The sequence below is a fragment of the Callorhinus ursinus genome, unplaced genomic scaffold (genome assembly GCF_003265705.2).
Source record: "Callorhinus ursinus isolate GAN/ISIS: 27379988/994484 unplaced genomic scaffold, GSC_fseal_2.0 scaffold92, whole genome shotgun sequence".
NCBI classification, from domain to species: domain Eukaryota; kingdom Metazoa; phylum Chordata; class Mammalia; order Carnivora; family Otariidae; genus Callorhinus; species Callorhinus ursinus.
The window spans coordinates 571,478-584,167 of NW_027397154.1; the positions used below are offsets into that span (position 1 = coordinate 571,478).

General features: G+C 60.4%; 1 protein-coding gene across 3 annotated transcripts; it reads right to left on the reverse strand.

Moving 5' to 3' along the window:
- Positions 1-488: 488 nt before the first annotated feature.
- Positions 489-11,225, reverse strand: RHBG (Rh family B glycoprotein). 3 transcript variants are annotated; one of them, XM_025858808.2, is made up of 10 exons: positions 10,972-11,225; positions 5,689-5,875; positions 5,054-5,204; positions 4,786-4,933; positions 3,210-3,376; positions 2,789-2,926; positions 2,533-2,666; positions 2,040-2,161; positions 1,044-1,117; positions 489-861 (listed from the first exon to the last, which is right to left on the reverse strand). In XM_025858808.2, exons 1-10 carry the CDS (start codon positions 11,156-11,158, stop codon positions 793-795), a joined length of 1,377 nt encoding a protein of 458 aa, XP_025714593.1. In that variant the 5' UTR covers positions 11,159-11,225; the 3' UTR covers positions 489-792. The 3 variants fall into 3 exon arrangements, with proteins under 3 accessions (XP_025714593.1, XP_073744660.1, XP_073744661.1); XM_073888559.1 differs by having other exon boundaries at positions 1,044-1,174; XM_073888560.1 differs by lacking the exon at positions 2,789-2,926.
- Between the last annotated feature and the right edge of the window lie 1,465 nt (positions 11,226-12,690).

The following is a 12,690-nucleotide window of genomic DNA, read 5'->3' on the forward strand; positions in this document are numbered from 1 at the left end:
CCCCCCCCCCCCCCCCCCCCCCCCCCCCCCCCCCCGCAGCCAGGTTCCTGGCCCTTCCCACTGCCCTCGCCTCACACTCACAGGGGCAGAAGGCGTGCCTGGAGGCTGGCTACTTCCAGGGACTCAGTGGCAAACAACCCCTGTTCCCCTTCTCGGCCCCTGCAGGCTCCCGCGCAAGTCAGCAGCGGGAGCAGCTGCCATTCTGGGGCAGGAGGACCTTGCCAGCAGCGCGGCTGTCCCAGGACAGACTTTCTGGGAGAGAATGAGCTCCCCGTCCCTGGAGGCAAGCAAGCCCAGACTGGGCACCCACCTGGTAGAATTTGGCATTCTTGAGGGAGCGCCATGTGCCCAGTGAGGCGGAAGCTTGTTGGCACCGAGGTCCTTCCCCCTGGCCCCCGGCCCCCCCCCCCGGGTTTCCAACTTTGTGCGTTAGAGCCAGAGAGGAACTCCCCACATTCCCAGTGCACAAAAAGAAGTCGGAGTCCTTGGTACGGGTGGTATTTATCACCCCGACTGCAGGGCCTGGCACACACTTCGCTGTAACTGCCATGTCGGATGCCTCGCTAAACAGGCCCCGAGGGGTGGTGGTGTGGGGGGGGGGGGCTGAGTTCTCCCCCGACCTCTGCCAGGTGCGGCCCCCCATCTCCCCACCTGCCACCGCCCTGGCCCCAGAGCCGCAGACACTCAGCCTTTCTTGCAGCAGGAGGGACGGCAGCTAGAAAGGAACTTCCCTCTGGTAGCCGGTACCATCTTCTTAAAGGAGACCATCCTCTCTCGAGGGCTAGAAGCAAGTTAGGCCCGGGTGTCTGGCTCCTCTGCCCTCAGGGGGCCCTGGGCTTCATCCTCAGGCTCCCCAGGCACCTGGAGGGCAGGGGTGGGGGAGCAGGTGAAGGGGCAGCTCCCGGGGGCTGAAGACCACAGCTGGGGGGGGAAGGGGTCCCCCAGAGGAGACTGAACGGGCAGAAAGGAAAGAGGCAGGTGGGATCATAGAAGGGGAGGCCAGGAGGGAGGGCTCGGGTCTGAGGGGCTGCAGGCACGCTCACCTCCCAGTAAACCTGGTCCTCATAGCACTGGGGGTCCGGAGGGGAGCCCAGGAAGGGCAGCCTCAGCAGGAGCCCTGGTGGGGGGAGGGGGGAGGGGGAGGGGCTGGGAGGCATGCGGTCTCCAAGGACACCTGCCACAGACAGAGCACAGCCGGATTTGGGGAGCATCCACTGTGCACGGGGCCCTGTGCCAAGGGCTCAGCAAGGCCCTTCCTGAGCACCCACCGCAGCCCCGCAAGCTGGACCTGACCCCCAGGTCACTGTGAAGGAAACGAGGCCAGAGAAGTCCAGCGCCTCGCTGGTTCCTACAGACAGTCACGGGCCCACTTGGTGATGCTGCCGCAAACACCGTTCCTGAGCTTTCTGTGGCCTCCTCCCCAGGAGGGGGGCAGACGGTGTTGATTGAGTAAATGAGGAATTACACGAGGGAACGAATCCAATCTTGTTGGGGAATGAGAATCTGGGGGGAGGAGCAGGGAGGGGTGGGCACACTGAACCACAGGTCTTATTTTGAAGGCCACAAGGAGCGAGGCCAGACACCGGGAAGGACTGTCTGACCGGGCATCAGTGGGCAGTCTGTGTGGGTGGACGGATCTGTGTTCCCGTCCCCGCCCCGCCCCCCAGCCGGCACCTACCAGGAACCCGAGCTCGGCGGCCCCTTCAGAGCCTCAGCCTGAGGTCGGGCTGCCCTCTGGTGGGTGGAGTGGGCAGTACAGGGAAGCCAAGATCCCGAGAGGGACCCTGCTCAGCCCCTAGGGCGCCCCGCCCTCCTCTGGGCACCAGAGGGAACAGGTGCCCACTTCCAGACGAGGTTACCCCTGAACTCTACAACCCCAGCCCACACCTGGCACAAGGCAGGTGCTCAATGATTATGTGAGCAAATGAACGTCAGGGAGGTGGGATCCGGTGGCCCTTCCCCCCCCCCCAACACGCTCCTCTGTCTTCTGCGTCCCCCGGAGCTCCTGCCAGCCCCCGCCCCCAGCCAAGGTCACTCACCTCCGAGGCCCCCCCCCACAGAAGCAAACGTCAGTGTGACAAGCAGCCCGAAGAGCTGGTGCATGGCCTGCGACGTGGCGGTGCGCTGGCCCACGGCAACGAGCGGAAACACGCTGTCTAGGCTGCAGGGAGAGGGGGTAGCTGCGGACCCGCGGCTGGAGCACCAGGTCAGCCCGCCAGCGCACTGCACTACCTCGTGCAGCGGCCAAAGGACTCACGGGAGCCCAGAACACCCTTTCACCCTCCTGGGCCCGCAGACACCCAAACGCTTCTCAAGACTCAGTCTGAGGATCACTTTTGCTTGCCCTCTCCTCCGACCCCCGATGTGCAAACTGGTCCTAAGGGTCACTATCTCTTCCTGTCCTTATCCATGAACGAAGGAATGAAAATAGACACTGCTTTCTGTGTTGGTCCACAAAAGGAGGAAGAGAGGGAGTGAGGTCGCCCTGGGGGGTAATGACCTCAGGGCGGGTCAGGGATGGGGAGGACTCACCCTTCTCCATAAGCTTCATGGGTGGCCAGCCCAGCCACAAGGACCCCCAGGAGGGCTCCCAGGACCCCAGGCATCCCATGGAGGTTGTGGACACCACATGTGTCTTGGACTTTGAATTTCGCCTCAAGGATGGGCTGGAGGACAGGACACAGTCATGAGTGCCCCTCCCCCCCCGCCCCCCCCAAGCTGGTGCAGAGGTGGGAGGGAAGGCGCTGAGGACCCCCTGCTCTGCCCAGGGCGTGGGAGGTGTCTATACCGTGAGGAACTTGTACCCCAGCGTGGAGACCGTCCCAGCCAGGAAGCCAGCTGCCAGGGCCCCAAAGGGTGTCAGCATCATTTCACCTGCTGTCCCCACCACAACCCCTCCGGCCAGTGCGGCGTTCTGGATGTGGACCTGGGGGAGCACAGGGGCGGGGGGCACGGGAGGCCCTTCCAGATCGCACGCCCAGTCTGGCCCCACCCAGTCCACCACAGCGGCATCTCCTGCCTCTGGAAGTCCCTCTGCAATTTGATCTCTAACTCTCCTGCTGTCCTGTGGTCTCCTCCTGCGAGGACCCCACACACCTGGGCCCCGGGCCTGTGCCGCGTCCTGTTCCCCTGGCAAATGGGCCTTGCTGGGTCTCAGATCGCTCCTCCCCCGACCCATCCCTCGGCCTTTCCTCAGCCTCCACCCCTACCATGTCCAGCCGTCCGTGCTCCCCGACCAGGGCCGACAAGGCAAAAGTGCCAAGGGTGCTCGCCGTCAGGGAGTAGTATGTGTTGAGGGCTGTTCGGTGCTGCCCGTCCCCCAGCGTGGTGGGCGCAGAGTTGAAGCTGGGCCAGAAGATCCACAGGAAGATGGTGCCTAAATGGGGGGCAGGCCGGCAGAGTGAGAGGCAGCAGGTTGCCCCTGAGCATGCTCGGTGTCCTCACTCGTGACGTGGGGCTAACACCCCCCCGAGCCGGGGCTGCGTGGGGTGACGTGTAGGAAGCGCTCAGCCCATGGCCTAGCGGCCATGAAGTACCCAGCCAGGGGCTGCTATCAGGGGTACTGAGACAAGAGCCACTCCCCTGAGGACCACAGATGGCTGACATTTTCTTGTTAAGCATCAGAACAGGAAAGAAAAACAGGCAAAGGGCGCTACATGTCAGGCACCAAACTGGGAACTTGATATTCATATTAGGGAAATAATGTGCTTTAAAGCCTCACCCACCCCCTGGGGAGGTGGGCCCTACAAGGTGCAGGAGGGGGCCTCTGTCTGTGGGGCACCAGATGGACAGGCCTGTGCATGCTGGGGGAAGAACCCGAGGTCCATATGTCCTGCCTCCCCGTGTGGGGTTCCCAGGCCAGTCCCGGAGGGTGGGGCGGAGCCAGGGGACAGGGTGAGGGGAAGGCTGGGGACCCCATAGGGTCGGGAGGCTTGGGAGACTGCCCCGCTGTCCTGAGTGGTCTTGGGTGTGCAAGATCACTTCTCCCTGCGGCCCCACGGCCTGCCGTGGAATCCAGCACACTCACACGTGTGTCCTCTGAGCGGCAAGCAGGGGGAGGGAGGAAGAGGCAGGGCTTCCTGCCTGGAAGGAGGGGACAGAGGAGAGCTGGGGTGTAAGCCTCCTGGGGAAGCACGCCTTCTTCGGGGAGCCCCGGACTTCTAGCCAAAACATCCACCTCATTTCACCACAGACCTGGAGGTGAGCAAGAAATACAAAACCAGCCTCTCTTTTTAGTGTGGGAATGGGCACTTTGGTCATTATTCAGGACCACCTATGAAAAAATAAAATCTCAATTTCCTTTCCTGCCCCGTTTGTGAAGGCAGAGAGGGGGGCAGAGGCCCAGGTAGGGGCACATGCTTGGAAGAGAGAGGTGGTGGGGGTGGTCAGACCCGACTGCTCCCAGCAGTGACCTGCGGGGGCCTCTGGGAGATCGCCTGGGGGGGGCCAGTGAGAGGGGCAGAGTCCTGGAGGTAGGAGATGGGGAGAATGGCAGGGGCGGCTAAGTCTGGCTTCTGACTTGGGGTGGGGGCTGAAGAGTTTTAAGCAAGGATTGGTGCAGTCAGACTTGGTTCAGAAAGGCCCCCCCCAGGAACGGGTCTGGGGCATGTGCATACTCCAGGGCTGAGTTCCAAGAACCTGTCAAAAAAAAAACTGCTGACAATGATGAGCACAGATCTGGGGCTCTTGGGACCCCAAGGACTATAGGCAGCACCCTGAGACCTCGCCTGGAGGTGGTCCTCTCTGGCACCCCCCCCCCCCCCCCCCCCCCCCCCCAGGCCTCACCAATCATGGCAAAGAGGTCGGAATGGTAGACGGAGCCCTGGAGATGCTTGCTTTTCTCCAGCTGGGGCCGGTAGAGGACCCGCGAGAGGACCAGCCCGAAGTAGGCCCCGAACGTGTGGATAGTCATGGAGCCTCCTGCGTCCTTCACCTGGGGACACGGAGCGGAGGTGGAGGAGCAGCCCTCCGCCTCCCCCCTGGCCCCATGCTCTCCCTGCTCGGGGCCTGGCCCTGAAGGTCCCCACCCTCACCCCAGCCCCACCCAACTCACCCCCAGGAGACTGAGGAGCACAAACTCATTGATGCCAAACAGCACGGTCTCCAGCAGGGTCATGAGCAGCAGCTGAGCCGGCCCAGTCTTGCCCAGTACGGCACCAAAGGAGATGAGCACAGCCCCGGCACAGAAGTCTGCGTTGATCATGCTGGGGAGGCAGGACGGAAGGGTGAGAAGGGCGGGCGAGGGTGACTCTGCGGGGCTGGGGCTGGGGCTGGGTCAGGGCAGGAGGCAGGGAGCCTAGGCGTCTGGGCCCTTCCCTGGTAGGCAGGGAGGGCTCATATTGTCTTCCTCGGGGACGAGGAACGCATTCTCAGGGAGGTTCTGTGACATAGAGAGCAAAGCCCACAAGGGGCGGAAGAACCAGATCCTGAACCACCAGCGCCTCTGAACCCCGTCCTTTTCCAGGAAGCTGTCCATCCGCCCAACAGCTCTTGGGTAAGAAGGGGCTTAAAGAGACGGGCAGGTGTGGCTGAGTGTGTGGGCGGCCGCGGGAACAGGCCGCACCTGGGACACATCCCCTGCAGGTCAGGGAGCCGACGGACAGGGCTGGGGCTGGCTCCCCCCACCGGGCAGGGGCCTCCCAGCTAGCCCAGGGCAGGGGAGGAGCCGGGGAGGCCACCGCTGCCCACCTCTCCACGCCAACATGGATGTGGCCCCCGTGCATGGAGTGAAAGAAGCCCTGGACGAGCGTGGACCACTGTAGGGCAAAGGCGGCCAGGAGGAAGGTGAAGCCCACACTGCTGAAGCCATAACGCTGCAGGAAGGCCATGAGGAAGCCGAAGCCCACGAAGACCATAACGTGCACATCCTGGAAACCTGCAGGGGACATTCGGGGCTGCTCCGGCCTCCACCCATCCCATCAGCCACCCTGCTGGGGCTGGGAGGGGGGGCAACTCTCACCGGCTAGGGCCGCCTGGAGGCTGGAGCTGAGCCTCTGAAACTCCCCAGCTGCGGCAGGGCCTCCCAGCCTGGGTCACCCGTGCAGAGCTGGCCGGCTCGGAGCAGTGGGACCCAGACCCTCTCTGCTGTCCCCGTGTTGGAGCCGAGCCTTCTGCTCTCTTCTCTGGCCTGTCCTTGGGTCTCCTACACCTGCCTGGCAGGCAGTCCTGCCCGAGCTCTCTCCTGCTGCGGTCCCTGCCCCTCCAAGCTCCAAATCATCTCCCCCTTCAGGCTTGGTCCAATTTTCCCTTTCTGCTGGATAGTCCTCCTCCACGTCTAACCTCCATCCCTCAGACTTCAGAATCCGTACCTCTCCATTTTTTTTTTTAAGATTTTATTTATTTACTTGGCAGAGAGAGAGACACAGCGAGAGAGGGAACACGAGCAGGGGGAGGGTCAGAGGGAGAAGCAGGCTCCCCGCGGAGCAGGGAGCCCGATGTGGGGCTCGATCCCAGGACCCTGGGATCATGACCCGAGCCGAAGGCAGTCGCTTAACCAACTGAGCCACCCAGGCGCCCCCGTACCTCTCCATTTTGAGGATTTTAAACCTTTTAAAAATAATTTATGAAATAGCTTTATTTATTTATTTACTTATTTTTGGAAATAGCTCTAATTGTGAACAGGGATTTCCTCGGGGACAGGAACGGAACGGAGGGGTGGGGGCGGGGTGCTGCGGGCACACCAAGCTATTGGCGACCCCTGGATTTGTGCGATATAGAGGCTTGGGGAAGGAGGGTTCCGCTTTTCCGTGCATTTCTTTCTATAATCTGAATATGTTCATTCTATAGACGAATTAGTTGAATTTTTTTAAGTGTCAGTGAGGTTCCTGGACAGGGAGACTATAGCCTTTCTGTTTGCTTTCTGTGATGCATGCGTGATAGACGAGGCTAATACAAATCATCTACGGTGATGCTGGAAATGAGATACATACAAGGAGTTCGCTTCAGTATCCGTGTGTTCTGCACCCCTCCCCCAGCCGCCGTGTAAATAGGGTTTGAGACGTGACCTAAGTGAGACCCTCAGCCCGCCTGGCCCTGTGAGCTCTGCCTAGAGTAATTCCGTGCTGTATCTTTGGCTTTAACTGAGAAATGCCAGAGAAGGAGTCTCATGAGTGCTGTCAGAAGTCACAGTGTAAATAAGCTATTGAGAAACAGGGTCAACTCTGACCCTAAACCCCCCTTTTATAGTTCCGCGTGAGAAATTTCTCTTGGAACTTAGTGCTGGCAAATGTCACTTGCCCCAGGAAACCCAGCGGCTTTCCCTGCATTCCTGCAACGGGACTTTACCAGGACCTGGAGTGCCAGGCTCTGGGGACACGGCTGTCACAGCAGCCCCTGTCCCTGCCCTCGTGGAGCGTGCAACACAGACCTCAGGGACCCAGGGAACCACTCACGCGAGCCTTCCTAGCCTCTGATGAGAACACGTGATTGGTCATACTTCCCTTTTCTCTTGGCTGCCTGGAAGCTCGGAGCCACACTGGCCTCGCAGCTGGGGCGACTGAGGCACTTACTACTCATCACTGCTCTTCATCATTTGTGTTCTGCTTCCCTGCTTTTCTTTTCTCGTACTCATCACGTTTTTGTTGTAAATGACCTCAAACCTCTTGTAGAAAGAGGCAGATCATAAAGGGGAAAAAATATGGTCACCTTTTTGTTTCATCTGAAGGAGCACCGACAGGCCAAAAATGTATTATTGAACCGTAGAACGTGACCCATAACTTCGAGAGACGCAAACTTTTTTTTGCTTTTTTGTGCTGGGTGTGGGCTGACTGGGAACGGGTTTGCAAGCCCCTGGCAGAGGGTTGGGTGGGTGCTGGAAGCGGGGGTCTGCAGCTCAGTTGCCCCCCCCCAGCTGCCATGGGGGGGGGTAAGGGTCTGGAGGCCCACTGGCCTTGCTAAAAGTCCCCAACACCGTGCCACTTCTCCAGCCCTGTGCACTCCCGAATCACCCAGCTCTCTCTTCCCTCTCAGATCTTAAAACCCAAGAGAAAAGAAGCATCACCTATAAGTCAGCCTGCAACCTAAGTTCTTTGAGGCCTCACTGTCTGGCTTCTTTTCTTCTTGTGCAAACAGTAAAGTTCTTTTGTCCAAGGACAGCAGGACAGCAAAGGCGGCTGGGTTGCCGGGCTCTGTGCCCCTGACGTGCAGAAACTGCCCCAGAGCTTGCCTTAAGTGGCAATAATATTTACATCTCCCACCCTGGGCTTGTTTTCAATCAAAACTCAGTCCCTTGACCTTTCAACTGGGGGAGTCTAAACACTAAGAAATCTCCTTCACTGGGGAACATTCTGCAGACTGTCCATCGGCTGTGGCCACCAAACCTAAGCACCTCTGGTTGGAGAGAAGATAAAAGTCCCCTAGAGATACCCATTACCCTCCCTCCTTCCCTACTGCCTCTCCCTGACCCACTGGATGGCTCCTGAACAAAATAACAAGGAACAAGGGGACCGTTAAAGCTGGATTGTGGGTGGGGCGACTGGGTGGCTCAGTCGTTAAGCGGCTGCCTTCGGCTCAGGTCGTGATCCCGGGGTCCTGGGATCGAGCCCCGCATCGGGCTCCCTGCTCCGCGGGAAGCCTCCTTCTCCCTCTCCCACTCCCCCTGCTTGTGTTCCCTCTCTCGCTGTGTCTCTCTCTGTCAAATAAATAGATAAAATCTAAAAAAAAAAAAAAAAAAAAAAAACCACCGCTGGATTGCGTGGCCACGGACAAGCCACTTAACCTCCTGAGCCCTGGTTTCCTCATCTGTCAAGTGGGGCTATAAACATGAGGAGCAGAGAAAAGGGAATGGTGAGCTGGGGAGGCTGCCTCCTCTCACACTCTGCTCCCTCCCGCCCTATTCTCCTATTAGAGGTCACACCCCCTCCCCCACGTCTTCCAGTTAGATCCTGATTCCGAAACCCCTGTCCCCGAAGGTAAGGTCTCAGAGGCGTGTGACGCAGGACCCGTCCATACTGCTTTCTTAGACTCTTTCTCATGGTTGCTGCTGTGTCCCATCAACCTGTCTTTTCTCCTCTTTCTTATTTTCCATGACTAGCCTCATGGGACAGGAGGGGCTTGCGCAGCTGGGCAGCCAAGAGCCCTGGCTCTAGCCTGGCTAGCTGGCTAGCCCCATGACCTCTCTGGCCATCTCTCCACACCTGAGGGGAGTGGACCAGACGGGCTCTGAGGGCCCTTCCTGCAGTGAGAGGCCAGACAGAGCCTCAGAGCAGCCATGTCCTTGGCACTGGCTAGTCCCACAGCTCAACACCAGCTGCAGAACTCCCTTTCATCTCCCGAACCAAAGGGCCGTGGCTACACCTCCCTCTGGCCCTGACCCCTTCCCCTGGACTCAGGGGCAGGGGAAGACCCGGCTCATCAAAGCCCCAGGCTCCAGAGACCTCATGCTTCCCTCCGCCCCGACCTTCCCCCACGCCAGGGTCCCAAGTCCACAGGGATAGAAACCTAGGGCAGCAAAGAGGTAAGATCCCCACTCCATTCCCTTTCCTGCAGCCCAGGGAGAGCTGTGTGTCCCAGGAGAGCCCTCCCCCCCCCCCCCCGCCGCAGCAGGGGGGCGACAGGCTGGCGCGTTTCGGGGGGAACCTTGAGACAAGCAGGGCGTCGAGGCCTTGAGTGAGGCCCAGGGGAGGAGCAAATGCGGGGTCCTGGCAGGCAGCCAGGTCAGACCCTTGGACAAGAGCTTACTTCTCTCAGCCTGGGGGCTGTTCCCTCCCAACTCTCTACCTGTCTGGACAAATGCACCCCCTGGGAGTCTGCCATCCCAGCCTCTGTGGCTCACCTTGTGCAGACAGGGCTGACGTGAAACATGGGAAGGAGGAGCTGCAGACCCTCTGCCGAGGACGGCTGGGGGCCTGCGGGTCTGGAGGTCTGGCAGTCTGGCACTTCTTGCTCAGGCCCAGTGCCTCTCACCCTCTCTGTCCTCAGCATCAGGAACCTCACTGTGTCGGGGTTGGGACTGGGAGAGGGTCAGGTAGGGGCAGCCTGCCACCAGCTCAGCGTATGAAAAGCAGGGTAATGACACCCTGGGGGTTTTATAGGAGACTCACACTCTGGGCCTTGTTTGAATGTACATCCCTCAAACTGAGGCATCCTTCTCCCCCTTGCCCTGATGCGGAACACTGAGGCTGAGAGAAGCCGTGCCCAGGAGTGGTGATGAAGTCTAGAGATCTGGTATCTTTGGTCCCAGCTGCTCAGGGCCTGAGCTGCAAGAGGGGGTGGGCCCAATCTCTTGTGAGAGGCTCTGTCCCCAGCAGGGGATGTTGCTTGGGATGCTTGAGTCCTAGTCCCTGTTCTGTCATTCACCTGGTGGGCGATCATGAGCAAGTCACAAGCCCCCTCTGAGCCTCAGCTTCCTCCCCGAGGAAGTGGGCTAATGGCCCTGCCCTGCTTCCTTCTCAGGACTGGGGGCTGAAGCTCTGCGGCTGAGCTCGGACTCTGACTCTGGAAGGGCCCGTTTTGAGTGGCTGGGGAGGAAATGCCTGAGTGTCACGAGTCTTGGCTGCCTTCAGAGCGAGCACCTGCCATTACCACCTTCTGCACACCACTCCCTACCTCCCTTGCCAGGGAGGATTCTCTTTCCTGTGATCAGGGTGGAGGCCCTCGAAAGGCAGTCTCCGGAACAGCCCTGCAAAGCTCAATTAGGCCAACGAGGAGGCGAGACGGGGAGCACTTAAAAGCTCAGATCTGGTTTTGAATCCCAGCTCCCTCAACTTGGACAGCCCGTACCTTAACCAGCCACGTAGTCTCCTCGAGGCTGGGTTTCCCCATCTTTGTCTACTTCATGGACTAAATGAGATAATGCATGTGCCGCCCTCAGCACAATGCCTGGGACACCGCAGACACCGAGAAAGGCTGTTATTATAAATCTGGGGCACCTTCCTCCCGGAGCCAGAGGGTTGCCCTCCTGGGGTAGATACAGACGCCCGAGACACCGCGGACCTCGGGCTCTTTGCTCCCCGCGCCCTCACCCGCACTCACTTGGGTAGCGAAAGTAAAATTCATTGTCCGCGTTACTGTGGTTGCCCCAGTGCCAGAGGGCGGCGTCGGTTTCGCGGTTGTAGCGCACGAAGACCGCAAAGAGGATGGCGGTGGCGCCCTGGAGGAGGAGGCACAGCAGGGGCAGCTGGAGTCGCCGGCCCGCGGCGCGGCGGGGGGACCCGGCCATGGACAGGGGCTTCCAGTCCCCGGCTCCGACTCCGGCTCGGGCTCCGGCTGGGGCTCGGGCGCACAGGGCAGACACTCCCCCGCAGGGCGGGCAGGTACCCCCGGAGCCAGGCCCCGCCTCCCAGAGCCAGGCCCCGCCCACCAGAGCCAAACCCAGCCCCACGCCGAGGCTCAGCCCCGCCCCCAGAGCCAGGCCCCGCCCCCCGGAGCCGGACGGAAGCCCACGCCGAGGCTCAGTACCGCCGCAGCTCGAAGCCCGAGCCCCGGCAGGTGCGGAACCAGGGCGGCGAAGGCCTGGGCCCAAGGCCTGAGGTGGGGCAAGGGCCGGGCGGGGAGGGGGCGTCAGGACCCCCAGGTCCTGTCTCCCTTGGCCCAGGTGCGCCTCGCGCTGTTCGGGTTGGGACAGGTCCTTGGAGATGGCCTGTGACCTGCCCTGATGGGGCACAGCTGAGGGACCTGGTGAGAATGGGGGGGAGGGGGGAGGACCCTGCCCCTCAAACGTGGTGTTAGTTTAGAGAGTGTTTCCCAAGGAATAAGAGGCCCTTTAAGGCGCGGGCCTGGCCCCCTCCAGGGTTAACACCAGAGACAGTTGAGGGGTTACTCAATCTTTTCCCAACTGAAAAAGCCAGATGGAGGAGAATGGAGGTAAAGAGGCGCTGTCCAGGGGTGCCTGGGTGGCTCAGTTGTTTAAGCGACTGCCTTCAGCTCAGGTCATGATCTCAGGGTCCTGGGATCGAGTCCCACATCGGGCTCCCTGCTCGGCGGGAAGCCTGCTTCTCCCTCTGACCCTCCCCCTGCTTGTGTTCCCTCTCTCGCTGTCTCTCTCTCTCTCTCTCTCTGTCAATTAAATAAATAAATCTTAAAAAAAAAAAAAAGAGGCGCTGTCCAGGCATTGATGATTAACCCGGCCTCAGCAGCAGAGTCTCTCCCCTGGGCCCCAAGCCTCCTAGGCCTCCCACCCTTGTCTGCACCCCAGCACGCCCAGCAGCTGGCCAGGCTGACAGCTGGGCTCCCTGCGCGCCTGCGTGGATATGAGGAGACCTGGCCTGCCTCAGCAGCTGGAAAGAAAGGTAGCTGGGTGGAGAAGGGTCTTCTCGGCCCCGAGTCAGGAGCCACCTGCAACATGAGCAAGGTCTACATCGGCCGGGGTCCAGGAAGAGAGACGGTGAGGACACAGACTGACACCTACTGAGAGCCAGGCTTTGGAGATGAACCATATGACCCCTCCCTCCAGGAGCCACTGTGCAGTTGGCAGACCAACACCTAGGAGGGAACTGAATTCGCAGTGGGGTGAATGTGTGACCTTAGGAAGTACAGAGGCCACGGGGGCCCAGGAGGAGAGGCAGCAGAACCCATGGCAGCGGGGATCAAGGTGGGCACAGATATGAGCCGCTTCCTGGGAGGTCATGTCTGCAGGCAGTCTAGAAGGACAACCTAGAAATTGGACAAGCAATGAAGGAGGAGGGGACATTTCAAAAGGGGACCTGCAAAGACAGAAGCCTGCCATGGGAGTGTCCAGTGTGTTCAGGGACT